Genomic DNA, 19,953 nt, shown 5'->3' with positions numbered 1-19,953 from the left:
CACAGAATGAATGTGGTCTAAGAACTTAAAAATTTTTAATTTACCTATTCAAACCATATCATTATTATTTGCTTTTATATATAAATCAGAAATAACCAATTTAAAATGGAAAATTTTAAAGAAAAAAAAAGAACCCCCCCCCCCCCTAATTTTTTGAACCCCCTTATGATTCATCACCCCCAAACTCATTCCCAGCCTTCCCTTCGTGGTATGGTACCTTGCAGTACAATTTCAGAGAGATCCATACACTTGAACACAAGTTATTGTCTGGAAACTAGAAAAATGCTTGTTTTTTGGCCCTTTTTTGGCCCCATATTCCTTAACGTTTAGGGCAATTAACTCCATACTCAAACCCAGCTTTCCCTTTGTGATATGGAACCTTGTAGTACAATTTTATAAAGATCCATACACTTACACACAAGTTATTGTCCTGAAACTAGAAAAATGCTTGTTTTTTTGCCCCTTTTTGGCCCCTAATTCCTAAAATTTAGAGGCAATTACCCCCAAAATCAATCCCAGCCTTCCCTTTGTGGTATGGTACCTTGCAGTACAATTTCAGAGAGTTCATTCACTTGAACACAAGTTATTGTCTGGAAACTAGAAAAATGCTTATTTTCGGCCCCTTATTCCTAAACGTTTTGGGCAATTACCCCCAAACTCAATTCCAGCTTTCCCTTTGTGATATGGAACCTTGTAGTACAATTTCATAAAGATCCATACACTTACACACAAGTTATTGTCATGAAACTAGAAAAATGCTTGTTTTTTTCTCCTTTTTTGGCCCCTAATTCCTAAAATTTGGAAGCAATTACCCCCAAAAACAATCCCAGCATTCCCTTTGTGATATGGAACCTTGTGGTACAGTGTCAGAGAGATCCATACACTAACACACAAGTTATTGTCATGAAACTAGAAAAATGCTTGTTTTTTTCCCCTTTTTTGGCCCCTAATTCCTAAAATTTGGAAGCAATTACCCCCAAAAACAATCCCAGCATTCCCTTTGTGATATGGAACCTTGTGGTACAGTGTCAGAGAGATCCATACACTAACACACAAGTTATATCTGGAAGTTACAAAAATGCTTATTTTTGGCCCCTAATTCCTTAACTGTTGGTTCCATAATTCCCAAAATCAATCCCAACCTTCCTTTTATGGTATTGAACCTTATGGTAAAATTTCATAGAGATCCATTCACTTAAACTTAAGCTAGAGTGCGAAAACCAATGTGTCTTCGGACGACGACAACGTCATACCAATATACGACCGCAAAATTTTTTTGCGGTCGTATAAAAAGTAGTCAAATATTACAAGAAATTAAGGAGGATGTCAACTGTTCAATGGACAACTCAGTACTGGTGTCCTCAACTGAACTTTATGCATGCACAGGTGTGTGGAATCGTTCTTAAGCTACATATTACTTCTTTTCAATCTAATATGTATTCAACCCAATTTCTTTCTTTTTTATGCTTAACAGGAATATTGAATGTTCTTTGTCTCTTCCTCAATCATAACTTACTATTGTAACAAACTTTGTTGTGAGTAGGCATCGGTAAAATCTAATGAATTCTTTATTTCTTACTGTTGTAACACACAGTATTATTAGTATCAATAGGTAAATCTCTCAGGAGTTCTACATCTTTATTACTTACTGTTGTAACACACAGTATTATTAGTATCAATAGATAAATCTCTCAGGAGTTCTACATCTTCAAAGCATGAGTAATGAGTTGTTGAACACACTGCTCCAGATAATGTAACATTTACTCTGTCCTGTGATGTCTCAATACTGATATCAAATACTAACTCTGTGTTATCTGTCTTAGGTAAATCAACAACCATGATATGTTTCTGAGCTGTAAATAAAATAATGTAACATTTACTCTGGCGTTTGACGAGTCAATACTGATATCAAACACTTATTCCTTGTTCTTCGTCTTTGATATATCAACTATGATGATCTGATTCTGTGCTGTAAATAAAACATTTTAATGTTGAAGATAAGCTTTATATTGGAGAAAAATTCTAAGTCTAAATGGGGAGATTTCAAATTTTTGAAAAAGAGGGAATCCTGGTGTGTGGGTAAGTATTGTAACTATGGGCATTCCTTGAAAATTTACACAATAGGAGGGTAAAAACATTTCCATTTTTCATAAAGTCTGCAATTGAGATTTCTGAGAAATTCTAATGTCAAGGTCAAAAAGGACAATGATCATTTTAAATGTTTTCAGAGTAGTTTAGGAAAAATACATTTCATTGGTATATTTGGAGAAATGGAGTTTACTTTGAGATAAAAAATCAGTTTCTAATTAGTAGGATATCAAGTGTTAATTTGTTGGGAGGGATTGTACTTGATTTTCATATGATGAAGACATAATCTTTCAATCAATTTAATTGAGGTCTGGAGCTGGCATGTCAGCAACCTCTAGTAATCCATTGTTCATTTATGTATCATTGTCATTTTGCTTAGTTTCTTTTGTTACCTATTCTGACATCGGACTCAGACTTCTTTTAAACTGAGTTTTACTGTGCGTATTGCTATGTGTTTCTTTATTCTACATTGGCTAGAGGTATAGGAGAAGGGTTGAGATCTCAAAAAACATGTTAAACCCCGCTGCATTTTTGTGCCTGTCCCTAGTTAGGAACCCTGTCCTTTGTCAGTCTTGTTCATTTATATGTTTTGGAGTTTAGTGTGACATCCATTTTCCCTGAACTAGTACACAATTTTATTAAGGGGCTATCTGAGGACCACCTCTGGGTGCGGGATTTTCTTGCTGCGTTGAAGACCCATTGGTTGCCTTCGGCTGTTGTCTGCTCTTTGGTTGGATTATTGTCTCTTTGACATATTCCCCATTTCCATTCTCCATTTTATTTTATGTAATTTAGCCAAAACTAAAATAATTTGTTTCAGAAGATAATAAAAAACTATAAGATAAAGTAAACTTTCATGAAGATTAGCCAAAAAGGACTTAAAAGATTAGTTTCAAAATGATATTTAAGAATTGTTTTCCACTTACAAGTTAGTGAAAAGTTTTTCATTTGATCCTTTATTGTGATGTGAAGCTGATTAGAACAGCTGTCTAGTCTTACATCCACCTTGACCAAAGTCCTCTTAAATCCATCCCTGAAGACCATTCCACACATAATACCATGGCAATCTTCATGGGCTTCACAGTAATGGCCGTAACCTGCTATTATGGCATGTTCAAAAGGTTCACATTCTGGAATAAAAAAATAGAGTTCCAATGTCCCTCAGGTTGTACATATTTGATTTATCCAGGGGCAAAATCTAAAAAAAAATGTTTGTTGTTCTTAAAAACAATTTATAAATAAATAGCATACAAGGGGGACAAAACAGGTTTTTTTTTATTGTATACTAAATATTTCAAACAGACCTTTAAGGGCATTACATATACTATATTATAACTATTATAAAAAAATTGTACCTGTGAGAGCGCTAAAGAGGCCATTTTCCATAAAATAATATTTCCAACTCTTTTAAATAAGTTTATCGTTTTAGGAGATGTGGTATATATGATTGCCAATGAGACAACAATCCACCTGAGACTATTAGTCATTTAATGAATCAATATTGCACATCAAGCTATAAAAGGCCCAAATACAACAAGCCCTGTGCTATTTTCAATCAATCTGAACTATTTTCATCGTAAATTACAAACCATCAACAGCCATTTCCAGTAACTTGTCAATCATAGTAAGTCTATCTCCTGTTATTGTAGTATGAGCTTTCTTCAGTTTACGTCTGATCTGTTGTAATGGCATCCCATCAGGATACATTAATGGTTCTGTTCTGAGATTGTGTGCTACTTCTTTAACAATGTCATCTAACTGTTGTATCAATGGAGAGCCAGCTAACAGGTGCTTGATTTCTGTCAGGGGCTTGTCATCTATATGAAATTTTGGCAGAAATGACCTGAAAATTAAGTCATAGTTAATTTGAGATCAGTAAAGTTGAAACATAGGTCACCTTGACCTAATTTTGATGAAAAATATTAACATGTTATCCCCTAATGTTTTCACTTGAAGCAATTTAGAGCTATTTCATCTTACTTTATTACAAAACATCTGTACACTAAATCAGACATTCCTAACAATAATAGGTGTGTGAACTAACATCTCCCAGACAGCTGCTCCCAGACAAATGAGGATGCAAAAAGATTTTTCAATATGTTTTCTTTAAAGTATTGAGAAGAACTAAAATATTCAGTTATTTTTCGGGAATTCCTTGGATTTAAAAAGTGTTTTTCAAATCAAGAAATATTTTAATTGTCAAAATCAAGGAGACATTTAACCCATTGGAAGTTTTCTATCTTATGTCAGCACAAAATGAAAAATAAAACAAGCATATATATTTCAATAAACCAGACAAAGCCATTAAATTTTCTTCATAAATAACGTTATTTTAATTGAACTATGAATTCAATAAATCCTAATCATTAACTTATTTGTCCATTCCTGGACAATAAATGGTTTCATAGACAATAATTGGTTTCTTAGACAATAACAGCTAGTTTCATAGACAATAATTGGTTTCTTAGACAATAACAGCTAGTTTCATAGACAATAATTGGTTTCTTAGACAATAATTGGTTAATGTTTTTTACTCTAAAAAATTACCTTAGTTTTATATACTTACTTCACTTTTACTTTAGACAATATATTCTTGTATTTATCAAACTTTCCAGTTATATTGTGAAACTTCTCCTTGAAAGTTTGCATCCATGTTGGATGCTCTTGTTGGTTTTCAACAGACCTTCCCTGACGATTTTTGCCACGTTGACCAACAGGTGGCTTAGATTTACTTCCTTGACCACTGCTGCCACGTTTACCAAAGGGTGTCTTTGATTTACTTCCCTTAGTTGGACGTTTGATCTTTTCCTTCTTATCTTTAGGATCTTTAGTCATTGTTCCATCCTCTGCATTCATACCGATGTAATAATAGGAGAAACCATTACACGTTGACTTGTGACGAGGCCGTGGGAATCTCTTCTTCAGATAAGGAGCTGGATCAATATAAGAATAACTATCAGCTGATATAGATTCGGTATTGTTTGGTCTTTTCCTCATTGATACAAACAAAAAGTTAGTGTCACATTCAGACAATTTTGTAGATACTCCAATCCTTTTGCCAGCCTTTATGAATGTCCCTCTTTTACCTTCATCAATAACCATGTCCAGTTCAAAGCCACTGACCACTACTTCATACATAGCCAGATCTGCTCTTGATGGACGTACTAATACTTCCGAGTCACTTATTCTATGGACAATACCATGGAATGGATTTACTACGTTCTGTAAAATATAAATGTGAATTGACTGATATAATATTTGTATTCATTATCAAAACTATTATGAAATGAAATCTTAAGAGTCAAACCCCATAATTTTGTTGGTCCATCAAGTCTGTGCATTTCCCAATATGTAAGGAAATGCCTGCATCAAGCAAGGATATGGCAGTTGTTTTTCATTCGTTTGATGTGCTTGAGATTTTTCTGGCGTTTGACAAGGAACTTTCCATTTTGAGTTTTCCAAAGAGTTCAGCATTTTTGTTATTTTACTTTTTTCCATAACATAATTCTATTTGCAAGGACTACCTGTACACTTATCTGGATTCAAACAAATATTTTGCTAATTGATTTAGATGACAGCAATTACGTTTATGTAATGCAAAGTGTATTTCTTAATACTGTGGATTCATCAGTATTCGTTGGATACTAATTTTCGTGGATTTCGTGGGTACAGGTGAACCACGAAATTAAGTGTTCAACGAATTACAAATTTTCTATAAGGTTATATGCAGACTTTGGCAAAACCACGAAATCAAATATCCACGAAAATGCAAGTTTTACTCAATCCATGAAAATTGATACCAACGAAAATAAATGAATCCACAGTACCATGGCAACATACTTTACTGAAATGATATTCCAGCATAAATGTAACTAGTGTCAGAAATCTCACCAGAATATATCTTGTAGCATCCAAGAGCTTAATTATTGTCAAACAAAAAAAGTATTATATTCATATCTTTACCAAATTTTCATAATAAGCTCAACTCCAATGTTAAGGCAGAATGCCAATGTCAAGGATTGTCATCGTTATCTTTTACATACTGCTGTTTAATGGTTACTTTTGGTAATAAAAAAATGTATTGTTTTAAATATTGTCTAGTTGTATTCATTATAATACACAAACCACACTCTTTTAATTATTTTTTTTGTACACAAAATATAATAAAGTTTGCAAAGGACAAAATAATTTCAACTGGAAAGATATAAGTGTAACTATCTATCACAACTTTTAGAAGTTCCAAAGTTTGACACTACACATAATTTTAACATCTGTGATATTTCTTAGTACATCTTCAATACCTTTTACATACCTGATAAGCTGGTTTAAATGCCAGATCTACACCTTTTCTTCCTTTGTTATCTCTGGGATATTTTCCACATCCACACTTTGCCCCGCAGGATGCAGGAATTTTGGGGAAATTACGATGAAACTTTGACCCAAATAGTTTCTGCATGTAATACTTTCCTTTTTGATATCTGCATTTAAAAGTGTAAATTATTTGCAAAAATTCATAATTGTACATTCAGAATAGCTTATTAGTTACTAAGTTCACAATTATTAAACAATCCATAGGAATACTGTTTAAGATGAAAGTGATGCAAACTTGTAATAAACAGCAACCTTAAAAAGCACTATCTATTCCAGACATTATGTTTATAAGCAAAAAACAAGTTTAATGGTTTCAGAAAGGAGGTTTTTGGAAAAAATATCAATTTAATTAAAAATCCAGTATCTGCTCTCGAATCATGTTTTTAATATTTTGCTCATCAATTATGCATGCCCTTATGACGTCACTCATCAGATAGAAGGCACCCCTGAAAAGTCTAATGTGTTTTCAGGATCATATTCTGCAGGGTAGTATAGAAATAATATTCTTGAAAATAGGAAATCTCAATTCCTGTATGACTAAAAGGATCGATTTTAATTTCCCAAATATTTTGTGCATTATTACATCAAACCTTTTCACCTGTTTGCTCAACATGTGTTGGAACATGTGTTGGAACTGGCAATCCATACATTTTTGTCAGATGGTGATGGAAGTAACATGACAGATTCAACTAATTACCATATCTTGGAAATGGCTTATCGCAACCTTTTCGGGCACACTTTTTCATTTTTATAGTCTATTTCTTCAGAAAATAAGATTTAACATACATCGTCATTCTGAAAATGTGTCAAAATTATGTAAAACACAACTTTCAAGGACACAAACAGAATTTAGCAATACTACCAAAACAAGATATAAATTGTAGTACTAGTATGACTTACGCATCCCGTAGAAATGTATAAGCATGTTTAATTTTCTTGAACATGTCCATGAGATGAGAGATCTTTTCCCAGAATGGTTTAGCTAAGTTGATTACACCAGATAATGTTGAGTTGACTTCTTCTACAACTCCTTTGATAGTCTCTTGAATGAACCTCTTGGATCCCTGTAAATATACAATACAATAATATTACTAGTGAGTTGCTTCCCCATGAATAGATGAGATGAAAATATCAAAAGCATTGATGTTAAACATTTTAGTTCAAAACATACCATCCCATTACATGGCACAATCCATACACTGTACACTGAGATGTACGCAAGAGATCAATATACAACAAAAGCTAGCCACAACGGGATATAAACATTTTAAGTGATCATAATTGGAACTTTACTGCTTGCAGCTATGATACAGACACTAATTTAACAATGATCAAATATATATGGTAAAGTGAAAGTATTTCTTTAAAACCATAGCTGAACAATTCAATTTCAGGGCAGATAAATCTTGTGACCTGATGAACATTTTCACCCCATGTCAGATTTGCTCTTAATGCTTTAGTTTCAGGGAAATGATTTAGGCCAAATTTGGTTTCATTTGACACACTAGTTTCAGTAGAAGATTTTTGTAAAAGTTAACAGATGGCGGCGGGAGCCATGTGATGAGAAAAGCTCACCTGACCCAAAAAGGTGAGCTAAAAAGGGACCAAGTTAATAAGACCTGAAAGGAAGATAACTCAGATCTTATAAACTATGTTGAGATAAATATCATACCAAATTTAAGAAAGATCTGATTTGTTTTTACTGAGAAAAATGTAAAGACCATTTCAAACAAAGCATATATATATATATCTAAGAACATTTTTAAGTATTCCACAAAGATTCAACATTGTAAAGAATGTTCACATTAGGCTTGATACCAAATTTCAGGATTTTTTATTTGTATATGAATGGATTATATATTACTGAGCCTTAGATAATTTAAATACACTAACATCAAACAATCAATATTTATGACCAAAGATTTCAGCTCGTTACTTCATATTCAGACCTATTTTTTGAAGAAAGATGATAATGTGAGCCATTCAGATATTGTGCAGCACCGCATAGATCTGATAGATGACAAACCCTTTAAACATGCAGAGATATAGGAGTATACCACCTTCAGCCTACAATGAAGTTAAGAGTTCACCTTCAACAGTTACTTGATGCTGGGACTATCAGGCCATCACGCAGTCCATTTGCATCCAACGTCCTCTTGGTGATGAGGAAGAAAGACAACAGACTGAGACTGTGTGTCGATTATCGTTAGCTTAATAACATCAACAGAAAGGATAGTTACAGCTTGCCGAGAATCGAGGTGCTTGTTGATTGTTTTGGAGGAAGAACTTTCTTTAGTACCATGGATATGAAGTCTGGTTATTATCAGGTAGGTATATATTAATCAATAAACAAAGACTTTGCTAGAATTGTAAATTATGGTATAATCATACATGTACACTTACATTAACGTTAAACCCATCTGTAATCATATCTGGTGACAGACTAGAACTGGCTGTTGGATTATGGTATATATTGTGAATTTCCTCTTTAGTCATGTTATAGATATCCTTCAGGTCATCCAAGATACCTTTAATTTCTACCACAGGATGGAACCAGTATGGAGTTTGTCCTGCATAAGAAGCATGGCAGGTGTCACTGGTAGAACAGGAACTGCTTAGCCTTCTAAGGAACCTAATTCTGACCCTATGTTAAGCAGGATCATATAAAAACTCAATCATGTCAAACCTTCAGCAGGAACCATGTATAAATATGCATACACTACTTCACCTAAGTTGTGTTATTCAATCTTTTATTCTATGTATAATTTTTTTTGCTTAGATTTTCCTTCTTTTTGTAGTGATGGCTGTTCTGCAACTTCTAATTTAAAAAAAAATGTCAGCTAGATATGTCTGTGAGAAGAATGTCCTAGCTACAGAAAAGTATTCATAACTCATATGTTTTAATAGTCATTGCTGCTAAACAAATATTAAGTCATTATGAATTTAGTACATCTATAGTCTTCTCATATCAATATATCAAAAATATTGATGAACTTTTGTTACAGTATATTATATTATTTGTGAAGCTATAACTTAATATTACCTTTAGCAAAAAAACAGGTATCCATTATTCTGTTCTTGGCTTCAATGAAGGTTGCAACTGCTAATTTAAATCTGAAAATTAACACATTGAGGTAACCTTAGATTATTGTTAATTTGGAATTTGAAGCAACACAAATTATTTCTTGGGTTCCTCAAAAACAAATCAGGAGGGACATATTTTAATATAAATTTGTTCATTGAAATTAAATATGACCATCATTCTGAGTGGATTGAGGAAAAAAAATATAGTTTCATGGACATTTGTGTCCAATAAATTGTTTGTACTTACTTGAGAAGTGCCATTTCAATGCCATTAAATGATTGCACAGGATTTTCCCAGAATTTCCAGCTATCTTTGATTAAAATAAATCCTTCTCCCATCTCATGGGCCACAAATGGTAGAGTTACTGTCATTGCATCTGCTATACTCTATAACATACAATATTCATTAACATAACTACACTGAAACAATTAAAACCAGATATCTTTAATTAAGATAAATCCTTCTCCCATCTCATGGGCCACAAATGGTAGAGTTACTGTCATTGCATCTGCTATACTCTATAACATACAACATTCATTTTACAATCCAATACACTGAAACAAACAATATGCACTGACATTAAAACTGATACATGTGAAAACATGAAATATTTGTTTAAAAGCAGACTTGTTTCTCATTTTGTCATTTGAGGGGCCTTTCATAGCTTACTATTAAAAAAACTAAGGAATTTCATTTGTAGAAATTTTTTTTACCAATGCAGAATTATTTTTTTTATGTTTTGTTTTTTAGAAATATTGTTGGGTGTTTAACATCCAGTGGAAATTATTTCATGCATGTTCAGGACAATTTTTTTTTAAATACTGATGTAAGGGGAGTTCACTCCAATAATTTTATTCTATAAAGAAATGTTTTATTTCTAGTTGTCTTTCTATTCAAACAAAAGTAGTTTTTCTATGTAATCCATCTGAAATCTGACAATTTTGCACAAACCTTATCTTTAAAAAAAACTGTGGGACACATTATTTTTATAATAATTAACACAGTGGCTTGTTTTTTTTTAAAGATTTTTAACATGTGCAGTGCTCAAATAATTCTGACCCTAACTAATTCTTAAATAAATAAAAATAATTATCCAAGTCTCAACTAATCATTATGTTGGAACAGTTCACTTACATGATAAAATCCTAACACATCAGATTTGATATCGTTGATAAAGGTCGTGACTCTGTTAACCACTTTCTTGAATCTGTCTATTAAAGGATATCCATCATAATCAATCAGTTTTTGATATGCAGTGACTACCGACTCAACTATTTTGTGAATTATATCTGGGAGGTTTTTGAATATTTGTATGATTTCCTTGACAAGTTGAACAAATGTCATTTCTGTCACCATCTCAATAAGTTCTTTTATGGTTTTTGCAGCTTCTACGACTGGATCTATAATCATGTTGTAAAGTCTGTCAAATAGTGTGGCTACATTCTGAATATCATCAAAACCAAAGTCCTGAAGAAAAAAAACCTTATCTTTTTTAGTATTATCGAAACAAAAATATCAAAAATCAAAACTTTTTTGGGAAATAGAAAAGGTAAAACTGTGTGCATTGATATTGTTGGTAAATACATTTTTGTGGGTAATGGGGAATGATAGCATAAAATATTTAAACCCATACAAGTTTAATGACTTTGAAATAACCAAAATAATGATACTACAAAATAAGGTAAATTACCAAATTTTTCTCACTTTCAATTCTACAAACAAAAATGTTTGAATCTACAGCTTGTTCATAACAATACAGGGTAGTAATCTACTTCAGCAATAGTCCTTTTACTGTATTGTTTAAATATGCTTAATCCTATATCTAATTAAGCTAAATTGGGATTGGTTTAACATTTTACATTTGTCAATTCGGGGCCTTTTACAGCTAACTTTGTGGTAAATAAATGATTAAAATTAGAGTAGTTATCAGAAGTTTGACTAGTAGTGTTTTTAATTGTCCCTCAAACTGTGCAGAAACGGGAAAGATATGGTTAGACTGTACATAGAGCATCATTAAGAAACCTTGAAATCTTAAGAAGGACTTACTTTTGGAGAAGTAAACTTCAAATCTTACAAAATGGAACACAACCTTTGATACTGTAATTTAAATGCAGTTTACTTCCAATAAAAGCTGAAGTTTTATAAATTCTAAATACCTGTTACCTTCAAATATTAAGATTGTATTGAACTCTTTTCTTTTAATAAAGAGACGCTCTAAATAGATGTCATGCAAACAACCAACATTTACTTCAGTAAAAGCTAGGTTATCTATTACCTTAAGCACATTAAGATCGTATTCCACTTTTTTCTTGTAACAAAGGGACACTCTAAAGATGTCAAACTTCTTCCCAATGAGACCAACATTTACTTCAGCAAAAGCCAGGTTATCTACTTTCAGTTCAAACTTCCCTTTGAATGGCTCTGAAAAACAGGACAAATATTATTTAATTGATTTTGATTTTTGAAATAATTTTTGTTCAACATATTTCATATGCCATACCTGTATGGAAACAGATTTGGGTGTCAATCTCTTATTTCAGAATATAAGGTACATGTATTAAAGGTATAAGATCACAAGAAAGCAAATTTTATAGCAGTCTATACGGTATGGGATTTTTCTCATTGTTTGAAAGCTGTATTGTTGCCTATAATAGCTTTAATACATCCACTTTGTTTAACTTTGGTTGATTTTAGTCTCATTGGCAATCATAAAAATCGCATCAAATTCCTTTATATTGACAATGATGTGTGAACCAACAAACAGACACTCCCCTTATTTTTGTATTAAATACTTGACATACAAATACTGATTAAGGGCCAATGCTAGGAAGTAATCCAATGTTGAATATTACAACAGTAACTATTATTATCAAATTATTTCACTATTATATTAAGTCTATTACTAATATTAATATTTATGTCATATAGAATTGGCTAGCAATTGAAAGCGGAATGGCAACTTCAAGTAAAACCATGCTTTTGAAAGTCTTTCATTATATTATATACTTTGATCTTCCATTTGTAATTAGAGTCATACCTAGATGTAAGTCTACAAAATTTTCCTGTCTAAATCCAAAGGATGCTCCCAACTTCTTACTGCCAACTGTCTTACTCCAGTCAAACTTTGGCATGCCAAGATGGAAACTTAATGCCTTCAGAATGTCTGCTATAGTTCCTCGTCTTACCCTTGTAACAACTGGGTAAGTATAGTGTTGTCTGTAAAGACATGTATATATTGTATGGATATTAAATTCAATATTTTTGAATATGAGGGATTCTGACAAAGTTCTGTGTAATTCCATTGTTAGTCTATATGAAATTGAACAAGAATGTGTCCATAGTACACAGATGCCCCACTCACACTATCATTTTCCATGTTCAGTGGACCACGAAATTGGGGTCAGAACTCTAATTTGGCATTAAAGGAAGCACTAAATATAAGTAAGAGCGAACCCTAAAACCTGTATACATTAAATATGAGATGTTTTTTAAGAATAGAATTGAGAATGGAAACGGAAATGTGCCAAAGAGACAAAGACCTATCTATAGACAGAAAACAGCCCAAGGCCACATATGGATCTTTAACACAGAGAGAAAATTCAGCAACCAGAAGCGGGCTTCAGCTGGCCCCTTATCAATAATGTTTACTATTTCAGCGAAATTGATGACACAAAAATAAATCTCTGAAACTTACGCCAATACAGCATCTTCTTGCTCTTTGGTCAGCTGTTTACTTTCAGGGTGTTCCATATAAATCTCATAGGCGCTATGTCTGACAACATCTTCAGAGTCAAACAATGTAGATCTTAATAGATGTGCAGCACTCTGAAATATATACATGAAAATGCAATTCATCTATCTTCCCCTAGAGGATTAATGTAGACATGAATAAAAGAGCAGAATTATCTATTATAAGGTATGTGTTTCTGCTCATTGTTGAGGTCATAAGATGACCTATAGTTTTTAACTTCTACATTATTTAGTCTCTGGTGGAGATTTGTCTAATTGGCAATCATACCACATATTTTTACTTTTATAATCATCAAAAACCATGTATAGGATTTGTGTTGGTTACAATATCTGAGTAAAGGTGCAGCAATCTGAACTTTATATCTTAATAGATATAGGAAGATGTGGTATGAGTGCCAATGAGACAACTCTCCATCCAAGTAACAATTTATAAAAGTAAACCATTATAGGTCAAGGTACGGCCTTCAACACGGAGCCTTGGCTCACACCAAACAGCTTAAGTTCATTTCATATTCACATTTTCATTTGGGAGCAGGATATTAGTAGGAAATCTTTTGTTGTCACAATTAAATTTATCTATCTTTATAAAATAATTTTTGTCTATTGTCAAAATTAGAATGTTGACATCTAAATGTCTTCTGATTCTACTTTTTTGTGTTGTGTCTGTTAACCCCCAGCCTTAAATTCAAATGCATATAAAAAGTACCAACATAAAAATATTATTTCCATTTAATTTAATATGATATTTAGAGACAAGGGAGATAATTCCTCCAAACATTAAATTCAAATAAAGACAATATATATATATATATATATATATATATATTGTTTTTGAAAACAAATCATTTCCAAATATATAACTATGTACAGTACTGTACACTACCACCATTTATCCTTACTTCTCTAACAACAAAAAACAGTTAGCAAAAGCTGCAAAAAGAAGAATATTCAAGCAATCAGACTTTCTTTACTTTTAATTGATCTCATCAGATTTGAATAAAATTGAAATATTACTATTTGATAATATTCATGTGAAAGTCTCATAGAACTATTTGGCTAGCTGTCACATTGAATCTATGCCTCAATCTTTTCATTCACCATACGCTCAGTAGTATTACCTGGTTACAGGTAAATTGTCTCAATGCCTGGGTAGCAGCCCTCCTTAACTCAGTAATATTACCTCATTACAGGTAAATTGTCTCAATGCCTGGGTAGCTGCCCTCCTTAACTCAGTAATATTACCTCATTACAGGTAAATTGTCTCAATGCCTGGGTAGCAGCCCTCCTTAACTCAGTAATATTACCTCATTACAGGTAAATTGTCTCAATGCCTGGGTAGCTGCCCTCCTTAACTCAGGGTTTGCTTTATTCAGCTCCATATAAGATGTGATATGCTGGAGAGATCTAGGATGGCCAGCGTTCCCCAGAACATGTATCAGTGACCTCTTCAGAGCTACATGGTTGTCTCTATCATGGTACTTTCTACCTATGGAACGTCTTTCTCTTGGTTTTACTATCTCTATAAACTCCACTGAAATATATACAAAGCAAAATTAGATAAATGAAACAATCAAGTTTATAAAACATGCCCAAAAAAAAACAACTTTCCATGGTATTTTTTTCCTAGAACTTAAAATTTTAAGGCAACGTACAGCCTTCAACAATGAGGGACTCATTCTGCTATTAAAGGCTATTAAAGGTCCTGAAATGAAAAATTTAATACAATTAAAACGAGAAAACTAATAGAATACAATTCATTACAAAAAATTACCTGAAGGATGTCATACTAGATCAAGCATATCCAATATCACTGATATATCTATATACTCAAGTGGATATCATTGGATTGGGGAATAGAATTGTAATTTTATCAATACCTTCATTATGTATTCCAAGCCAGGTCTCAAACTTTTCTATTATTCTTTGAGCTTCTGTATCATTATCAATGTCTTTGAGGTTCTTAGCCAGAGCTCCTAGGGTAAGACATGCTCTCTTCTGTGTCAAGGTCATATCTTTATTACCTGTTCAAATTAGACAATAAAAGCATATTCTTTTCCATCTTGTTTGTCACAAATGGTTTTGTTTTTTTGTGTCAAAGGGGACAAATCTAATAAGACCGGTAATCCCTTGACTCTTTGCCCGAGGGTGACCATCATATACAGACTCTACTATATTTTGCCTAAACTTCATTTTAAATATATTCTAAACTTTTGGAAAATAAAGTTCCTTAAAAAAACTCTTATAAAAACAAGAGTGCACATGCTGAAATGTCTCGCCTTTTTTACTAACCATTGATATTATGTTGATAGTCCTAAATATAAAGCTTTACTACAACTATCACATAAACTTAACATGATCCAAGAAAATGAGGTCAAGGTCATATAAACCAAATGAGAAATACATGTACACCTTTCAATCATTTAATACACTAAATATAGTTGACCTATCATGCCTATTGCTTATAGTTTCTAAGAAACAGACTTAAGCAAGAAAACTAAACATTGACCAATGAACCATGAAATTGAGGTCAAGGTCAGATTAACAATGCCAGGCAGACATGTACAGCTTACAATCCATCCATACAACAAATATAGTTGACCTAATGCTTATAGTTTTAAGAATAATATACCAAAACAATAAAACTTAACACTGAGCAATAAACTGTGAAAATGAGGTCAAGGTCAAATAAAACCTGCGAGACTGACATGTACATCATAAAATATTTCCATACATCAAATATAGTTGACCTATTGCATATAGTATTAGAAAAAAAGACCAAAACTCAAAAACTAAACTTTGACCACTGAACCATGAAAATGAGGTCAAGGTCAGATGACAACTGCCAGTTGGACATGTACACCTTACAATCATTCCATACACTAAATATAGACCTATTGCATACAGTATAAGAAAAACAGACGAAAACACAAAAACTTAACTATAAGTCTATAACCACTGAACCGTGAAAATGAGGTCAAGGTCAGATGACACCTGCCAGTTGGACATGTACACCTTACAATCCTTCCATACACCAAATAAACTAGACCTATTGCTTATAGTATCTGAGATATGGACTTGACCACCAAAACTTAACCTTGTTCACTGATCCATGAAATGAGGTCGAGGTCAAGTGAAAACTGTCTAACTGACGGGTATGAAGACCTTGCAAGGTATGCACATACCAAATATAGTTATCCTATTACTCATAATAAGAGAGAAATTAACATGTTCATTTCCTCTGCCGGATCACTATCCCTATGTTGAGTTAGGCTCGACAATAAGGATATAATATGATTGCCAATGAGACAACTATCCACCAAAGTTTAAATGAAGTAAATGTAACCAACTATATGTAGGCAAACAATGTATCATAGGTCAAATTAATTTGTTCAGTGTATGTTCAATGGTGTTAATATGTCCTTTGATTGAGTTAAGCTATTTCAGTTGATATTTTATAGTGTGTCTTTCTATGTTGTGATGTTACACTATTGTTTCAGAATAAGGGTGAAGGTTTGGTACCATTAAAACGTTTAAACCCGCTGCATTTGTTTGCACCTGTCCTAAGTCAGGAATCTGATGTTCAGTAGTTGTCGTTTGTTGATGTGGTTCATAAGTGTTTCTCGTTTTTTATATAGATTAGACCGTTGGTTTTCACGTTTGAATGGTTTTACACTAGTAATTTTTGGGGCCCTTTATAGCTTACTGTTCGGTGTGAGCCAAGGCTCAAAGTTTACAGACCATACTTTGACTTATAATGGTTTACATTTATAAATTTTGACTTGGATGGAGAGTTGTCTCATTGGCAATCATACCACATCTTCTTATATCTATAAACAGTATGCCTTAGTCCTTTTCTTTTAATTTATTTTTAAACAGTCTGTTTGCTACATGTACCTTACTTTGAAGACTGAAATATTTACCAAATAAATTCTTTATGGCTTTTAAAAATTGTATTTTTGTATTAAACAATGTTCTTTACTTGGCAAAGCTATATATCTTGATCACAATTTAATATATTACCATGAAATGAGTGATTCTTTCCAAGGCATAAATGTTCTACAGCTTGTACAAGGTTCTGCAAAGAAAAAATACCACATTGTTTATTTGGCACAAGCATTTTTAGTTGACAATTGCTAAAAACTGTCAATCACACTCTAGATGTCACCTCTGGTTAACTATAACCACTGTCCCAGGTTAGGGGAGGTTGAGATCTGGCTATCATGTTTAACCCCTTCACATTCTGAATGTATGTGCCTGTCCCAAGTCAGGGGCCTGTAATTCAGTGGTTGTTGTTTGTTGCTGTGTTACATATTTGTTTTTCGTTCATTTTTTTTTTTTACATAAATTAGGCCGTTGGTTTTCTCGTTTGAACTGTTTTACATTTGTCATTTCGGGGTCTTTTTAGCTGACTATGCGGTATGGGCTTTTCTCATTGTTGATGGCCATACAGTGACCTATAGTTGTTAATTTCTGTGTCATTTGGTCTCTTGTGAAGAGTTGTCTCATTGGCAATCACACCACAACTTCTTATATATATATAATGTTGATTCCCTGTATCATTGACATTTTAACCTCTATCACCATTCAATTAAATGTTATATTATTGGGACATACTATTACTTACACGTATTGGTTGTTTTGTTGCTATACAGTGAATCAGACATCTCCTAACTTCTTCTATACTGTTGTTTCTCTCTAAAACATAGTCTACAAGAATTTGTTGTGATACATTGGATCTCATCTGAGATATCACATCTATCATGAGATATCTCTCCTCCAGACATTTGATATCTGAGATTCTGCATGTTTTATTCAAGGCAGAGTGAGACAGTTGTAGAAAACTCTCTTCGTCCAGCTTACCGACCTCCCATGTGAGGTTTCTGACACAATTTGTTCTCTTGGGTGCATCTGCAAAATAAAGAGACTAAATCAAATATTGAGGAGCTATTTAATCATGTTCCTACATTACAAATGGAATATAAAATCTATAGGTTCTAGGCAGTTTAAAATATGAATCTAACAGATAATGCCTATCTACTTTCTTGCCAAATACTTTTCATATTTTTTAGATCTTACTTAATTTTCTCTAACATATCAAATTGGCAATGCTTAAAATATACTTAATATAATATTTTAGGTTGAATTTGGTGAATTAGTGATTGCAAATTAGAAGTGCCTGACTAAATAGATTAGTTAACATTGACCCTTCATTAGTCCTTTACCTCAGTTTTCCATGTCTTATAATGTAAACAGATTTGATTTCCTGAGGTAAATGTACAAAAGTAATTTTGCAAGAAATCTTTGCTTTAATGTTACAACTAGTTTGGGTCAAGTCATTTGGTCTGTAAACTGTGTTACACAACTATAATTTACATGATTTATGTGTTGTCAAACAGCAATGGCTTCACCAAACAATAAGTTTGACATGCCACTTTGAGTGTTATACAAAAAAAAAACAGGTAGAAAGAGAATTGATTAAGAAAACCCATTTAGGTGCACAATTAAATTTATAATTTAAAGAAGTATTCTTGTCCTCCTGCATTTTGTCCTGATTTTTCTTTTATTTCGAACTTCCACAGATTGTGCTTAACTTATGTCCATAAATGTAAACCAAGATTTCAAATCAACAGAGTTTAACTCATCAGAATTGCCTTGAACAAACAGAAATTCTGCAGAGGCTGACAAAATATCTTGATTTATCTGAGTTTTTGACACTACAAGGTTTGACTATATAATTATATGTCATTCAGGTCTTTAAAATCAGAATTAAGACACTAAACAACTTATATTACTTTTCCAATCAAGAGTATACCTACATTTATTCTGATGTCTCTGCACACATGTGATTAAATCTTTGATTATTTCTCCTGTCTCCTTTAATGTTGTTGGTTTTGAAGGTTTCTATAATTCAAGTGTTTAATTATGATTAGAGTAAAAAAAAAATAACAGACAAATAAGAACATCATTTTCATAAACATCCAATATCAAATAGTTCGTTAGTAATACATGTAATATGAAGTAAACAGAATGTACAAAAATAAGTTATATAGTTTTGTTTTGTAAATACAGATGGTAATTAATCACCCCTTATAGATGACACAATTTATAGTCAGTTCTTAATTAGTCTTTACAATTTAGATATTTGATTTACAAATGCAAGCATTCAGAATTTGAAAAATATGACTTCTACTTAAAGATATTTTGCTCCAGTGTTTAATTGTGGTTTTTTTAATGGAAAAAAAGGAAAGATTGAAGAAAATGATATTACCTTAGTTACTACTATACTGTCTCTTACTAAACCATCAATGACATTATCACTAAATTCGTTAGAATGAATTTTCCTGCAAAATTATGAATTAGTTTTGATCAGTCAATCATTCTCTAATCACCTGTATGAAATATTCTACACAGAATGTACACGGAATATAGTAGGAATACTGCATTGAATTCCTAACAGAAAATAGTTATATTCCAGTCAGACAGTAGTAGGAATCCACACAGAAAAAAGCCAAAAAATTTAAATTAGCAGGAATTTCTTAGTAGGAATATTGTATATAAATAATTTGGCGGGAAAATAAAATTCCTACTAGAAAGCCTGGTAGGAATTTTTCAAAATTCCACATAGAAAAAATATTTTCTAGTAGAATTCTAAAAATATA

The 19,953-nt window shown here is 32.4% G+C and overlaps 2 protein-coding genes across 2 annotated transcripts in view; both read right to left on the bottom strand.

Moving 5' to 3' along the window:
- Positions 1-1,641: 1,641 nt before the first annotated feature.
- On the bottom strand, positions 1,642-18,056 carry LOC127711864 (uncharacterized). The gene is made up of 15 exons (XM_052218028.1): positions 17,915-18,056; positions 14,599-14,825; positions 13,239-13,369; positions 12,582-12,760; positions 11,820-11,965; positions 10,679-11,011; positions 9,791-9,930; positions 9,503-9,573; positions 8,863-9,029; positions 7,360-7,523; positions 6,401-6,566; positions 4,655-5,310; positions 3,678-3,931; positions 3,015-3,218; positions 1,642-1,853 (listed from the first exon to the last, which is right to left on the bottom strand). Exons 1-15 carry the CDS (start codon positions 18,054-18,056, stop codon positions 1,642-1,644), a joined length of 3,192 nt encoding a protein of 1,063 aa, XP_052073988.1.
- A 1,004-nt stretch (positions 18,057-19,060) lies between these two features.
- The window catches only part of LOC127711863 (uncharacterized), a 92,521-nt gene continuing 91,628 nt past the window's right edge, over positions 19,061-19,953 (bottom strand). The window contains exons 8-9 of the mRNA XM_052218027.1: positions 19,563-19,635; positions 19,061-19,195 (exon numbers count right to left, since the gene is read on the bottom strand). Coding sequence (XP_052073987.1) covers positions 19,061-19,195; positions 19,563-19,635 — 208 coding nt within the window. The remainder of the gene's footprint in view (positions 19,196-19,562; positions 19,636-19,953) is intronic.

Source organism: Mytilus californianus, unplaced genomic scaffold, assembly GCF_021869535.1.
Source record: "Mytilus californianus isolate M0D057914Y unplaced genomic scaffold, xbMytCali1.0.p SCAF_8, whole genome shotgun sequence".
NCBI classification, from domain to species: Eukaryota; Metazoa; Mollusca; class Bivalvia; order Mytilida; family Mytilidae; genus Mytilus; species Mytilus californianus.
Note: the sequence above shows the minus strand (reverse complement) of the source record. Positions and strands in the feature narration are given on the sequence as shown.